At 37.4% G+C, this 15,421-nt stretch overlaps 1 protein-coding gene across 4 annotated transcripts in view; it reads right to left on the bottom strand.

The window, feature by feature from the left end:
• MAP3K1 (mitogen-activated protein kinase kinase kinase 1) overlaps positions 1-15,421 on the bottom strand; it is a 77,083-nt gene that overhangs the window by 2,576 nt on the left and 59,086 nt on the right. For all 4 annotated transcript variants that reach the window (XM_086361790.1, XM_086361791.1, XM_086361793.1 and 1 more), the window contains exons 10-19: positions 13,550-13,828; positions 10,158-10,279; positions 8,437-8,528; positions 7,982-8,171; positions 6,377-7,658; positions 5,853-6,005; positions 4,717-4,879; positions 3,398-3,529; positions 2,245-2,387; positions 1,223-1,354 (exon numbers count right to left, since the gene is read on the bottom strand). In XM_086361790.1, the coding sequence (XP_086217916.1) occupies positions 1,223-1,354; positions 2,245-2,387; positions 3,398-3,529; positions 4,717-4,879; positions 5,853-6,005; positions 6,377-7,658; positions 7,982-8,171; positions 8,437-8,528; positions 10,158-10,279; positions 13,550-13,828 (2,688 nt within the window). The remainder of the gene's footprint in view (positions 1-1,222; positions 1,355-2,244; positions 2,388-3,397; positions 3,530-4,716; positions 4,880-5,852; positions 6,006-6,376; positions 7,659-7,981; positions 8,172-8,436; positions 8,529-10,157; positions 10,280-13,549; positions 13,829-15,421) is intronic.

Below are 15,421 nucleotides of genomic sequence, written 5' to 3'. Positions count from 1 at the left end.
CTGTAAGAGAAAACACTACAGTGTTAAAGCACTCCAGAACTAGAGCTTGTGATACACAAGTACTCGTGCATATATTTCAATACCTGTGCCTCCTATACAGAAGAATTAAAACAGAAGTGGGTGGACTTTTTCCTAACAAGGTGTCTATGGTAAAACTCCTGAATCTGACCAAATACTTCCTGATGAGATGGGAGTTGCAGTCCTCTTTATGGTCTCAAAGGAACAAGGCCAAGGTGCATCAAAAGGATTAGGCAGGTATTCACTCAAATCAGTTCTGCTTTCCTCATATTCTCCAAAATGGTTGTCCTCTTTGCTTCATTGCACTTTTCCTGTGTTTTTTTGTTTGTTTGTTTTAGCACAGAGAGCTATTCAGAGTAAGACTAAACCTAGCCAGTCAATTGACTACATCAGAAACACAACTGCACTGATTTTTTCTCCCCAGGGGACTGAGGAAATTTTTCAAGAATGGGGAGACCTGGAGGAGGTTACAGCAGGTGAGAGGTGCTGGCAGTCAGCTCAGAGGACTCACACTAGCCACTCAGCAAGAGAGGTGATTGTGGCTTAAGTGCTTTACTCAGGCCCAGAAGCAATTCTGTTTATCCTCATAAGGTGACAGGAATAATTCATGAAGTAGGTGTTATTATTACACCCATTTTATAAACAAGAAAACAGAGGGCAGACAGAATAATTTTCCTACTCACACGGCTATTAAAGGATGGAACCAGGTCTGTACGACTCCAAAATCCAAGCTTTTAAACAAGCACAGGTCTAACTCAAACACTAAAAACTCAATCATTACATTACTCTCTGGTGGAAACGGACAAAGTTAATTTGAGAGTTGTCAGAAGGGTAGAACAGCCTTGGCCTCTGCCTCAGGTATGAACTTTTTAAATACAGTAAATAATACAAATTTGTGACAGTACAATACATAAAGAGCTTCTGGTATTTTCATTTAAAAGTTTGGTGTGTGTGTGTGTGTAGGTACATATTTCACCCAGGGGCAGTGATTCAGTATCTGCTAATTCAGTGTTCACAGTGACTTTATAACGCATGAGAACTGACTGTGATGCTGCCAACATTCTCTGCAGCATATCAACTCCTAGATACACATATACTTATTTCTAGTAAGATATGCTTTCATGTTAGATTGATAGTGAAGAAGAATCCATGAAAATTTGCCTGTTGCCAACTTTAGCAGAAGTCATTTTTATCTCATGATTACCTTAAATATCAAAGCAAGATGATTGGAGTGTTTTTCTGCATTCCAAGGTGGTTTAGCACAAGCCATTTCTATAATAGCACAGCCAACGCTCCATACATCACAGCTCCTACCATACTGCTGACCTCTTAGGACCTAAAATAAAGCAGAGTTAACTTGGAAATATGACTCACTAGAAAAAGAGAAAGCCATTCTTTATTTATGGGTTCTGGTTTTTCTACTTCAGAGAAAAACGGGTACAAAGAGCAATTCCATAGACTATCTGTGATTTTATTAATAAGCTTAATTAATTTCCCATGTGGCACAAATACGTTTTGGAGAACTGTGAGCTTCTAAAGCAGAGTCATATCAGAATTTCAAAGCCACCTCAGTACACTTAGTAAACTCAAGGGGACAACTAGTGATCACTGTGTATGAACATGAAGAGCTCTGAACACAACGGAAGAGACCAGAACACAGTTATTTTGTATGTACTTTAGGTTTGCCAGGAAAAAAGTGCTATAAATTACCCAATAATTCTTTTTTAGAAATAGGCATTAATAGATTTGCCTAGGAGAAGGCAATGGCAACCCACTCCAGTACTCTTGGCTGGAAAAACCCATGGACGGAGGAGCCTGGTAGGCTGCGGTCCATGGGGCACTAAGAGTCGGACACAACTGAGCGACTTCACTTTCACTTTTCACTTTCACGCATTGAGGAAGGAAATGGCAACCCACTCCAGTGTCCTTGCCTGGAGAATCCCAGGGACAGGGGAACCTCGTGGGCTGCCGTCTGTGGGGTCGCACAGAGTTGGACATGACTGAAGCGACTTAGCAGCAGAAACAGCAGCAGATTTGCCTAAAGGCTATGGAAAGGCAGGTATTAAGGGCCTGAAGATCAAGGATATCATCAAAACCTTAGTTTTAGGGCTGTGGACTTCCAGTTAGTAAGCACATACAGGATAACACTGCAAAATTATTTAGTGTAACACTGCCACACAGAGCTCCAAAATATTTTCTTTCATCACACTCAGAGTTGCTTCTCACCTCAGGTGCCATAAATGCAATTGTCCCCAGTAACTGTCCCTGAAACTCTCCTGCACCGGTTCCTTTTGATGCCAGCCTGGCTGCAGCTCCAAAGTCAGCAATTCTCAGTCTCTGACCTGTGCTGTCAATGAGCAAATTGGCACCTGCCAACAGAAACAGCAAATAACCTTCTATGTTAAAAACAACAGATTAAAAACTCAGTAAAATGCTACTAATGAAATAGGACAATGACAAAAGAAAGACCCCATGTCAGAGAAATCTACTCTCCTTCCCAGTTCACTTCATTAGTAAAGGTATATAGTTCTCCGCAATGTAAAATAAATAAAATCCAAAGCCTCAGAGGGAAAATGGGGTAAAACATCAAGGCATTAGGAATAAAAGCAGAGATTTTGTGAAACTTTAGTGTTAAGCCTTTAATATAATGATTCCTAGCAAAATCTTTCCTCAGAGTTCAATTTTTAGTGTAGTTTACACTTTTAAGACAAAGTTCTGTTTAAACATACTGACCCAGATAGACCAATTCAGACTTTATACTGTAATTTCATAATTATAGCTTAATAAAAAATTAATGTTATAGAAAGGCATTCATGTCAGAAAGCCAAGTTGCTTTTTTTATCTGGCCATGCCACCCAGCTTACGAGATCTCGGTTCCCCATCTACAGATCGAACCCAGGCCTCGGCAGTGAAAGCGTGAAGTTCTAACCACTGTACCACCAGGGAATTCCCCAAAGTTGATTTTAATAAACCAAACTGCAACAGATTTGAGAGGTGCTTTCTTAAAAGAAGTTTATAATATCCCAGTTATTTTAAATAAAACCAAGAACAGAAACCTTTGGGGAAGCAGTACATCATGAGACCAAGATGGGGGAATCAGAGACCTGTATTTTGTACTCGGTTTGCCACCAATTAGCCGTAAGACTGTGTAAAAGTCACAGCTTAAGGAAGGCAGGATATATTATCCTAAAAGTTCTTTTCACTTCTGGTAATTCTAATGATTTACTTAGGAGAAATTTGAGTACTCAGGAGAGATTTGGAGGAAAAAATCCCATAGTGGAGCTCAAGTTAGAAACTATCAACAAAGCTCCAAGTTTTAAAATGACATTTGTTTTCTGCTTATTGGTAATAAGCAGATAGTAATGAAAAGAATTCTTACCTTTGACATCTCTGTGAATGATCTGGTTTTCATGGAGATATGAAAGGCCACGAAGTAATTGCTCAGTATAGTTAATAACTACCGACTCCTTGAAGGCTCCATATTTACTGAGCAAATGAGCCACAGATCCCCCTAAACATGTAATAATAATCATAATTTTAAGCCAAAGTTAAATGGTTTATTATATACTTTGATTATATAAGCTTGCAGTGCATGAGCTCACATTTGAAATATTTATCATCTGCATCAGAAGTGAAACTGATTTAAAAACTAACACATTCCAGTAATCTTAAAGTCTGTCAATTAGGAGACATTTTCATGGAACCCGCATGAACTGGTTTTCTGGAAAGTCAAGATTTCAGAAACCTTTAAAAGTTAACAATTTTAGATGGAACTATTTCTCATATGTACAATTCACCTCTTTTTGACCAAGATACACAAAATGCCTTTCTTATATACTTAAGTAAACAGTGAAATACTTAAGTAAAAAGAATGGGAGGAGCCAGAAGAACCCAGAATTAGGCTTCCTATCTCACTCAGTAAGCCTCTTCTAGAAGTATTTATAGTCAACACATATACAACCATCAACCACCTACAACCAACATCAGAGAATATAGTAAATAACTGATTTGTAAATAGAAATATCCTCTTCAAACACAAAAGATCTAAGAAGTTAAACCAAGCACTTTTGTATTCATTACACCCCAAGTCATTTATTTTACTGTATATATTTTACTGTATTATGCTGTGTAATACAGAATAAAACTCTGCTTGTTAAAGCAGATGACAAGGTTCAACTTTATGCTTCAGTGCTAGTATACGTGTAAGTTTTAAAAGCTGTATCTTCATTTCATTTTTATAGTTATGTTAAAATATCTCATGCTGCTGCTACTGCTGCTAAGTCGCTTCAGTCGTGTCCGACTCTGTGCGACCCCATAGACGGCAGCCCACCAGGCCCCGCCGTCCCTGGGATTCTCCAGGCAAGAACACTGGAGTGGGTTGCCATTTAAATCTATCCAATTAAAGATGGCCAACTGGACATATATGGATCTTATCACAGAAGGTTTGAATAATTATTCCTATAAAACAATGGCACACAATCATTTTAAAAGACACACTGTAAAAGTTTAAAAGATAATGCATATTTTATTTATATTTAAATGAACAAAATATTTACAGTTTATACAACTGTACTGTTAGAGCAATTTGCTTTTAGAAACCTATTTAATAAAATAAGTGTTCATTAAACTTTTTCCTAAATTTAGTATCAAGCAAAAGTTAAATCTATGTATTCTTTTCTATTTAAAACATGGACATACCTGCCATCCATTCAATGAAGAGATTATAATTGCTCTTCTCGCATGTGGCTCCCAACATCCTAATGATGTTTGGATGATTCAGATGGCTCATCATTCTTATCTCTTCTCTTAATGCTTCTACTACTTCTTCTTGCTCAGAAGATGTATTTCTGACATATGTCACCTGTTTCAATAAACATATAAAGTTCTGAATCCTGATGAGTTTTTATTTATAATTTTCATTAACAATCTGATATAAAATGGAAAAACCCAAATTAGCTTATATATCAATAGGAGATTGCATTTATTATGCTCATGGATGCAATGTATATACTTGTTTTAAAAAAACCAAGTCAAAGTCGTCTTAGATAATAAGACTATCTTGCCGCTGCTGCTAAGTCGCTTCAGTCGTGTCCGACTCTGTGCGACCCCATAGACAACAGCCCCCCAGGCTCCCCCGTCCCTGGGATTCTCCAGGCAAGAACAATGGAGTGAGTTGCCATTTCCTTCTCCAATGCATGAAAGTGAAAATCCGCTCAGTCGTGTCTGACTTGTAGTGACCCCATGGACTGCAGCCTACCAGGCTCCTCGGTCCATGGGATTTTCCAGGCAAGAGTACTGGAGTGGGGTGCCATTGCCTTCTCCAAAGACTCTATCTTAAGCAGCAGTAAACTATCAGGAGATTTGATAAAAGGCTGGGGCACAGCCACTCTTTCAAAACTGTCAGAAGACAGACTAAAAAATGAGAAAAGACCAATCATAAGAACCAACATGACTTGAAAATGAAAACTTGACTGTTATCATATATTGATAAGCATGCTCATTATAAAGAGTAAACCATAGAAATCCCAAGGTGACACTGCACCAGTAATTTGGCTGAAGGGAGTATAAAACCATATCTCTAATAAATATGAAAAAGCACAATAAGAAACACAACCTTTGTAAGGCCCATCTGGATACCACATCTTATGGTAATCATGCTTCAACTTTCAAATAGACTCATGATGCTTTTGGTGCCCTGGCAACATCTAATTTTGAAATTCAGGTTTCTGAAAACTTAAAGAACTAAAATATATACACACGGGGATATACCCTTTGTTTTTTTACTTTACTCATTTTTATAATTTTAATCATTTATAAGCTCACTAGACATTTACCTGTTTAACAGCCATTAAAGTTCCAGTTCCCACATCTTGAGCCTGATAACAAGAAGAGAAGGCGCCAAGGCCTATCTGCTGACCTTTCAGCCATTCACTGTCTTCTCTATAAGGCTGTTTTGCTTTGGTATGTCCTGGTAGAGTCTCTGGTGTCTACATAATAAATGAAAGCAATCTTTTTACTGTTAAGAGTATGAGTTTGTGAAATTAGCCTAGCAAAATATTACTCTTGTTTAGTCTGGCTTCCCAAATCACCTATAAACTTGACCTCTGAAAGGACAGTGTTAGTAACCAATGTCAAATGCATAAGTGATTCACCATTGTAGAATCAACCAGAAGCGCCTCTGAAATAGGCAACAAGTATTTATGTTCAAGCAGTAACGCAAAAATTGTTGTACAATTAATTCTGTGTGAAAAATCTGCTTCTTATAGTTAACTCACATTAGAAGCCATATTTCTGAACTAGATTTATTTTATTGCATGGTCCAAGGAAACTCTAACCACTTAAAAGACTCCATACTTACATCTTGTTGAATAATGATGATATCTTCTCCATTTTCAACCTGAAGTTGAGGAACTACGGGGAGGGCATCCTGAGATGCTGACATTGCCATGGCAATCGCTAAAGCTTCTTCTTCTTCAGCTTCCATCTTTTCTTTGCACTTTTGATTATGATTCACATCATCTTTGTAGGTATCATCATTTTCATCTTTTTCAGGAGAGAGCACAGCAACTTCTGACTTAAAAGTTACTGTTGTGTCACTTGAAGGCATAGACGCTTCAAGAAGGTCCTCAATACTGGAGTTGAGCTCTGTATTGACATCTAATCTGCATTTCTCTTCTACTGGGGTGAACACTGTCTCGTCACTGGGTATAACAGCATTACTGCTATTGCTGCTACTGCCAAAGCTGTCATCACATTTGGAACTACTGTTCAAATCAAGTGTCATGCTATTTTTTGAGGCATCTCCCTGTTTACTTGTATTACTTGGGGTAGGTCGAGATGGCTTTGGCCTGTGTATATTACTAGAGGGTAGGGGTCTTGACTGAGTGAAGATTGGGGAAAGTTTATCTGAGTCTTTGTTTTCAGAACAGTTTCTTTGGAACTGTAGAGAAAACTTACGCTGTGTTTGAGGAGATGCAGAAGGCATTTTGCAGGGAACAAACCCCTGAGGTCTCTGCTTAGAGAGATCTGTCCCAGTGCCAGATGGTACAGATGGGGTTGATGAAGAAGGGGTTGACAAGGCTGGGAACATTAACTGGGAATGAGGAGATGCAGGAGACGCGTTCAGACACTGACTGTGGGGTCTGCCCTTTGTTTGAACCATTGGCTTTGGTTGCTCCATTGTTGTTGAACTAGGAAGTCCTACTGAAATGCTGGCCAGTCGGTCAGAAATGTCCTCTGAACTGGCACTCAATTTTGTAGCACACAGTCCTTTTCCAGTTTTCTCTAAATGGTCCATGCGTTCAAAGGAACTATTGTCCATGGCTTCTGGATAGCTGTTAGGGGCAGATGCCTGCAAAAAGCGGTCATGTCGACCATCCAAAGTGTCTTCTACGCCCAGCTGAATGGCCTCAGCAATTTCCACCTCATCTGCAATAGCCATCAAACGACGCCGCATCCTGGTAAAATGAGTGGAACTAGAAACGTTCAGCATTTCTAACAGTTTTGAAAATACATGGGGTACTGCAGTAACCATTCTTGCAGAACTCAAATATATCCTTCGGGAGAGTTTACCAACCATTGAGTGGGAATTATCAATGGACTGCAAAGCAAAGGTCAGGAGGGACAGCAGCTTCTTATACCTGAAAGAAAAAGCACATTCAATTATGAAACAAGTTAAAATTACTGCAAAGTGTATAGAAGTAAAAGGGTACTACTTTACAGCTTTTACATTTAAAAAAAAAAAAAAAACTGCTTCAGTATAAAAGATCTATATATTTTATTTTAAATAGCCTAGACTTTAGGTGTTTGTCAATCAAATATTTGAGTACTGGTAACCTGTATGTGCTCTGAAGTTTCTGAGTCTCATTAATCTAAAATGTGTCCTTCTTGGATAGGTAATGGTGGGCGTGGGATGGGTTAGGTAAGAAGAGGAAAAGAAACACATTTTCAGAAGAAAAATTACCTGACTTCAACAGGCTCAGCTTGTGAAATATCAGTACTGACAATATGAGGGTAAAATTCAGCAGGAAATTCCAACAGCAGTCTATCTATGAGACAGAGCCGGCCCAGGAGTTCTTGCCAGTTGTTTGATTCAGTTTGGTTTCCAAGAATACAATTTAAGACATAATCAACACCACCAATACCAATGGATCCTACAAAAAGGAAAGCAAAAATAACTGAAAAATAGTGATATTAAAACCTAAAAATATGATCAAGTTACGTTTAATAAAAATATTCTAAATTATATTAATTTTAAGAATTTATCTTTCAGATTAATTCCTATTTTAAATGTTGGCTGACCAAGTCAATTTATAAAATTACTTCAAAATCCTGCAACGGCCATATTAGAGATGAGATTAGACTGTCTAAGGAAAATGATAAAATATGCTATATTAATTTTAAGTGAAAAGTTATTACCAGCTTTAAGTATTTCTCTGCCAACTGCCAACTCTCCTGCTTGGCCTTTGCACAATTCCAATAGCGTTGATATAGACAGCTGACTTGTGCGACTAAAAATGAAAGGAAGCAACATCAGACTTGAGTCTTGGATAAAATACATATTAAAAGGAGAGTAGTAATGTAACGCCATGTGAAAAGGTGGGACAAAATGTTTTTCAGGACTATCACTAGAATTGCATCATTGATGTCACTATCAGTCATAATATTTATTATTAGCTCTAATTTCTTAAATTTTACCTTATTCTCTATGTTAAACACAGAATCTTCACTACTGGTTCTTACACAAGTATTAATTTAAATATCAAACCATATAAAAGGCTTATTTTCATTATCATATATTGTTAAAATAAGAAAGAAGATTCCAATATTTTGATTTCTGGATTTCTGGATTTTCACTAAGAATTGTTAAATTAAAAACAAAATCTTCCCATCTAAAACTTTATATTCTTTTTATATAGCCAGAGTGACTTCTAAATATCATAAAATCTCTTTACCATATTTCTTATAATGTTCCATCATTCAAGTGACCAAACAACCTGACTTTAGAATTTCAGAGTGGACAACAAAACAATTGCTATAAAAGCACTGAAATTCTCAGGGGAAAAAAAACCAAAACCCCAAACCAATATGATATTAAGAAATGAAATTACTTTTCTAGGCATTTTACAAATATGTTAATTTTTCTCAGATATTTATAGTGTTCTCTCTAAGCAACAAGAAAACCTCTAATTCTTACAATGTGTAGTCTTGTGCAGAGAGAAAATGGAGGTGAAAGACTTGAAAAGATGACAAACAAGTCAAAGTTAAGTGCTGAAATTGTGAGACCCTCTACAGACTATGTCTGTAGAGATTTATGTCTGTGTGATTTAGGGAGGAAGACAAAGTTGGCCTGGAAGAGCTCCAAAAGGAGGTAACTGCAGGGGCAAACTAAGGGACTCAGTGCTCCTAACCACCTGGGATCTGCTGGGACATGAAGAGATTAGAACTGCCCAATGTGTTGACTGGGTTATGCTTTTTGTATGAAAAATGGTCTTTTCCTCCCACTTTATGGAAAGGGGAAAAAAAGGAGAGAGAGAGAAAGAACCAGTGGTCTAATAAAAGCATAGCTCGTCATGTTCCTTTATCACCATACCTCATTTCTCTACTTTGTGTTTTATACCTCCTATTAGGGCTGTTCTGTCCCTTGCTGATTTTTAAGGATATTGCAGGGATATATAGAATTATTGTTATTTGACATAAAGTGTCATAGAGTAAAATTCCATCACAAAATTATGAAGTTTTTTTTAAATCTTTTTTTTTGGTCCTGATAATACAAACCATGTGTAATAATTTTATTGGTTCCTATCCTGTGTAATTCATTCTCTAAAATGAGATTATACCTCATATATCAGCTATTCTTATCAACTGGATTTCAGTTTTAAGCATATTACTTTAAAATAAAAGAATCACAATAATGTGGAGGTCCATGCAGTTTGTTATCCTGTTTTTCACCTGCCATTAGTTCTTCTTTCTAGTCCTTAAGAGCTTTAAACGTTACATGGTAATTTCAAATCTCACATTAGAAAACAATATTCCAGACCTCATTTAATAAGCATGTATCCTACACTCAGCAGGTGTGAGGCTCCGTGCTAGGCTTTTAGGACAAGCGGGTTTGAATCAGTTCATTTATAGGGCCTTACCTATTGACGTCTGCACACTTGACTAGGATGGTGTCTACAACTGGCCGGAGAAGTCTCTGCAGTTTGATTCTTTCTGCCAGACTATGGCAAGGAGTATATACTAGCATGGCTCTCAACGTTTTCTGGGGGAAAAAGACTGAAGGTCAGTTTAACTACACTTAAAAAGCATCAGAGACAATGGCCTAGTCTGAGACACTTTGAGAAATAAAACAATGATAGGAATAGATTATGACCCATAAATAAGAATCCATGAGTTGATACAAATAAAAGACTGAATAAATAGGGAACTCTCAACTATTTTTTGTAATTTTTAAATGTCTGAATTAATTTCAAAATAGTTATTTTAAAAAGAAAATGAGAAAAGGAGCCAATCTGAAAGAGCCTCTAATGGCTAAAGCTGGAATAATTTGGGCAACAAAGTAAATGATGACAGTACTGAAATATAACCCAAAGAATAAAATAAATACCCATAAGTCTATGGTGACAGAAATGAAAAACTGAATAAATATATAAATAAGACAGATCTTTTTCATAAAAGAGTTACAATTAAATACTACAGAAGGAATATGGGAAATAGAAGCTCATCATTAGGATACTACAGTAATGATTGCTGTAGGCAAGATAACTCTGTGGCTAGAAACAGAGTTTTTACATAGTCTCAAAGTATCTGCCCGAAGACCCTTACTAAGAGTGAATTCACAGCACCCAGTAGATATCCCCGCAAGCCAGTGATGAAGGATGATGGCATCACCAACCATAAGACACACCAATGTGATGCACCCCCGATACTGAAGCACTGAGAAAGGCACATCACCTCTGGTGTTCTTACAAAAAATGCATAGTGTGATCATGAGAAAATACCAGATAAAACCAAACTGAGTGACATTCTTCAAAATAACTGGCCAATACACTTCAAAAGTGTCAAGGTCTACAAAAGACAAGGAAAGATTGAGGGACTGTCCCAGATGGGAAGAGATTAAGGGGGCATGATAACTAAATGACATGTGAGATTGTGGATTGGATCCTAGAAGAGAAAAAAGACATTAATGGAAAACCCGATGAAATCTGAGTAAAGTCTGTGGTTTTAGCTGTAAAGGACACAGTTGGGACAGCTGGGGATATTTGAATATGGACTTTATAGTACATAATAATATTGTTTTAATGCTAAATTTTCAGAGCTTGCTGACTGCATTGTGGTTATACAGAATAATGTATCTGTTCTTAAGAGATAATTAGAGATACATGCTAGAGTATTGGAAGTGAAATGTCATGATGCCTACACACAACTTTCAAATGGTTCAGCAAAAAATTATATATGGGGAGAGAGGAGAAGAGAAAACAAAGAAGGGCAAGAGGAAGGGGGAGAGGGAAAGGAGAGCTCTAAGGGCAGGAACCACACCTGCCCCCACGGTGTCTGGCACACTAAGTAACCGTAGAGGAATCGGAAGACAGTATCATTCAGAGCCCCTCTACTCTAGGAGCTCACAAGTGCACTGGGGCACCATCTGAACTTGGTAATAAACAACTGGATGGTAAAGCGGTATACCAAACAGTTCAGTATGTCTGAAGCTCTATGCTGGAAAACAGAAGAAAGAAGTAATCTTTATTCTACAGCATGCTGGTCTTTATTCTATAGTATTCTGTAGGATGCTGGGTCCCTCAAGATGCTAACATGAAAAACAGACCATGGTAAGATAAGTCTGGGAGATAATGCATCTTATGCTATGATTAGATTCCTAATGTATATTAACTTATAAAGCTTCCTAGAAGCCTTTCAGTGAATAGACCCATTTAACCTCATGTGACTCTGTGCTTACCAATTTTAACTGAACACAGACTCTTTCTTCAGGGAACTTCTCATAACCCATCCAGACTTCCACAGAATATGCTTTAGGAAATGCTGTTGAAGAAACAGAAACCTCTAAAGGTTTCTGAGCTGGGGAATAAAGTGGCATTTAAGGAATAATGATGGCCACTATATTCAACTTTGCTATAATGCACTAGACATTATGGTTAGAGGTTTCTATTTCAAACCTGAGAGATAAATATTTTCATTATTTTATAGGTGAGGAAGCTAAAATTTAAGAGTCCTAAAGTTACACTGCCAGCACACTGGAGAATGGGAATTTGAATCAAGTTCTCTCTGATTTTGACCAGACAGCCTAGGCTAGTCCCAGTTTAACTAGCAAATTATTCAAGTATTCCAGTTGGGATGGTAAATTATGAGTTCACTCCATTTTGACTCCAAACTAATGTTCATAACCCTACGCCATACTGCTATTCAAAAAGATTTTACAGGCATAGTTGTTAGAGGATGGATTAGAAAAAGAGTAAGAGTGGAAGTTTCCAGGTGGCGCTAGTGGCAGAGAACCGGCCTGCCAACGCAGGAGACAGAAGAGACTCTGGTTCCATCCCTGGGTGGGGAAGATCCCCTGGCGGAGGGCATGGCAACCCACTCCAGTGTTCTTGTCTGGAGAATCCCATGGACAGAGGAGCCTAGAGGGCTATAGTCCATTCGGTCACAAAGAATCAGACAAAACTGAAGTGACTTAGCACGCATGGAAGAGCAGAAGCAGAGAGATGAATGAGTTTTCAAAAGATCAGGTAAGAGTTATTCTGAAGCACTGGTTCTGAACTGAGGGCATTTTTAACCCTCAGGAGACACTGAGCAATGCTTGGAGACACTACTGGTGGTTATGACTAAGGAGAGGAGAGGGTTGCCACTGCCATGTAGTGGGTAAAGACCAGGAATGTCGCTAAACATCCTGCGACGCATAAGATGCCTGTCTCAATGTCAGTAAGTGTGGAGGCTGAGAAACTGTTCTAAAGATGTACATACTCATAATTTTAGCTTACAAAATTACAGAACAGCCTCCTTGTCATTCTGTCTCACCATGAAACACAGCTTCTAACAGATTAAACTAGAAAAACTCAGTAATTTATGTTACAGAGCCCTCTTTTGTGAAAAGGTTTCTGAATTTCCATACAATGTTTATTAAAAATCAGCTCTTAATGTCTAATACTAAATTTTTTATAAAACCAAAGGTAACTTTGGTTACTTTGCTATCCCATAAAATATTTTCAATCTGGTCGTGTGTAAGGTAAGGCAAACAAAGATATGAACAGCTAACTATTGCTACTTTAGAAGAGCATATAAGAAAACTTGACCAGATTAAAATAAGTAGAATCTAGATGAAGATGCTAAACGGAAAATTCCAATTTCCTGGGATTATAAAATAAAAACAAAATTTGGATTTTCCAAAATCAAATTATGTAGTTTTACTGAATCTTAAAAATGATATCTGCAAGCTGTCAAGAAGGAAAAAAAGAAAACAAACCAACAACCCAACGCAAACCCAAAAAAGGTACAGTTAGAGAATAAAGCTACTTACTAAAGCAGCAACGTACACTTTGTAGACAGGGTCAGCACAGACCATTGACAAAACGTTGCAGCATGCCTCCACCACATCTCCTGAGATACTGGTCTGGGAAGACCCACTGGTGGCTCCAGCACTTGGACCGCTTCCGCTACTGCTCCCAGAATTTCCAGTGCTCTCCCCATTTGCCAACAGCAGAGCCCCACTAACGTCGTGGGAAAGACGTCTGAGAGCCATCTCTCTTACATTCCAGTTTCTAGAAAATAAGCAGCCAACGAGTTCCATTCCAAATACCTATAGTCAAACAGACAAAATGAATTCAATGTGAAGAAAAACTAAAGTGTTTTGAATTAAGTATGACTTTTGATTACTAAAGGAAAATAGGACATTTCTTAAATCTTCACCATACTATAAAATTTTCAAATGTGTCCATAAGAACCTACTCAAATTTAACTAGTAATTATCAAAAGTCCTTAACATTTATTAGCTCCAGTAAAACTAAGAGTGAACACCATTAAGTAATCAGATAGATATATATATATTTCTGTGCTCCTGTACTTAAACTAAATGTATCTGTGAAGAACCCCAAATTTTTATTTTTGTTAACATAGTTTGCAGAGAAAAAACTGAAGCAAGATTTTAAAAGACCAAATCAAGAAAGGTACTAGAGCAAGGTGTTTAAGAAGTTAACAGAATTTCTCTTACTTGGTTAATTAGAAAAAAATACAATGAATAGAGTGGAAAAACCCAAAAGACTAAAAAACAACAACTGTGTTCAAATCAGCAAAGGATAATGAAAAATACGTATAATAATTGAAGTGTATATCATTATAGTAATTACTACCACTTCTGCAAAGCCAGAAAGTCCTGAAAGAAGGGGTGCATGGTCTTGACATTATGGATCAGTTAGCTAAAAGTAAACAATGTCTAAGATAACATTATATGAAAAATTTCTAACTATTAGAGACTGAATAAACATGATTTGGGGGAAACAAATAATGACAGTTTTTGTGTGTTCTGTTTTAGAATGATAGTAAAGGAGACTTAAATCAATTAGAATCTAGTGAATTGATTGTATGCCTAGCACTGTTAAATGGGGCTTCTCTGGTGTCTCAGATGGTAAAGAATCTGCCTGCAGTGTGGGAGACCTGGGTTCGATCCCTGGGTTGGGAAGACTTCTTGGAGGAGGGCATGGGAACCCACTCCAGTATTCTTGCCTGGAGAATCCCCATGGATGTAGGAGCCTGGCGGACTGCAGTCCCTGGGGTTGCAAAGAGTTGGACAGAACTGAGCGACTAAGCACAGCACTGTTAAATAGCATACCACGAGTCTTATGTCTTATATGATACTCCTCCTAAAAAAACAAGAATATATAGCTTAGTCCAACCTACAGCTTAAGCAAAACAAACTAGACCTCTGCCTTGAAAAAATGGCATCCAAGACTCAGTATCAACTTGAGAGTTTTCCTGAGGAATCATGAAGGGGCAGGTGAGGGGCTATGTTAAATACCATTAATGAATTAGATAAAATATTTATTAAGTCTGTAAATTTTATTAGAATCCTATTGGGTTGTTAACATGCTAAGAAAAGAGAATTCTAAAGCTTCAGGACTATAACAGTCACAAAAAGAAAAAGAGAAATTCTACTGTTGTATGTATAAGTGTAATGAGTTAACCTGTGTCTGCTTACAAATTCAATAGAATTTACCAGATTATCAAAAACATTTTATTTCACTATAATCTATTAGAGATATTGTCTGGTTTTGGATTATACATTTTAAAAAATAATAGACTAAGCAGATAACAACAAAGAAAACCATTAGAATCCAACCAACCAACTGAAATTCTGATCTACTAAGGATGAGAAAGCATTTAAGCAGAAGAGAAG

Source organism: Bos grunniens, chromosome 20, assembly GCF_055505025.1.
Source record: "Bos grunniens cultivar Pamir isolate PY7600 chromosome 20, Bosgru_T2T1.0, whole genome shotgun sequence".
NCBI lineage: Eukaryota > Metazoa > Chordata > Mammalia > Artiodactyla > Bovidae > Bos > Bos grunniens.
Note: the sequence above shows the minus strand (reverse complement) of the source record. Positions and strands in the feature narration are given on the sequence as shown.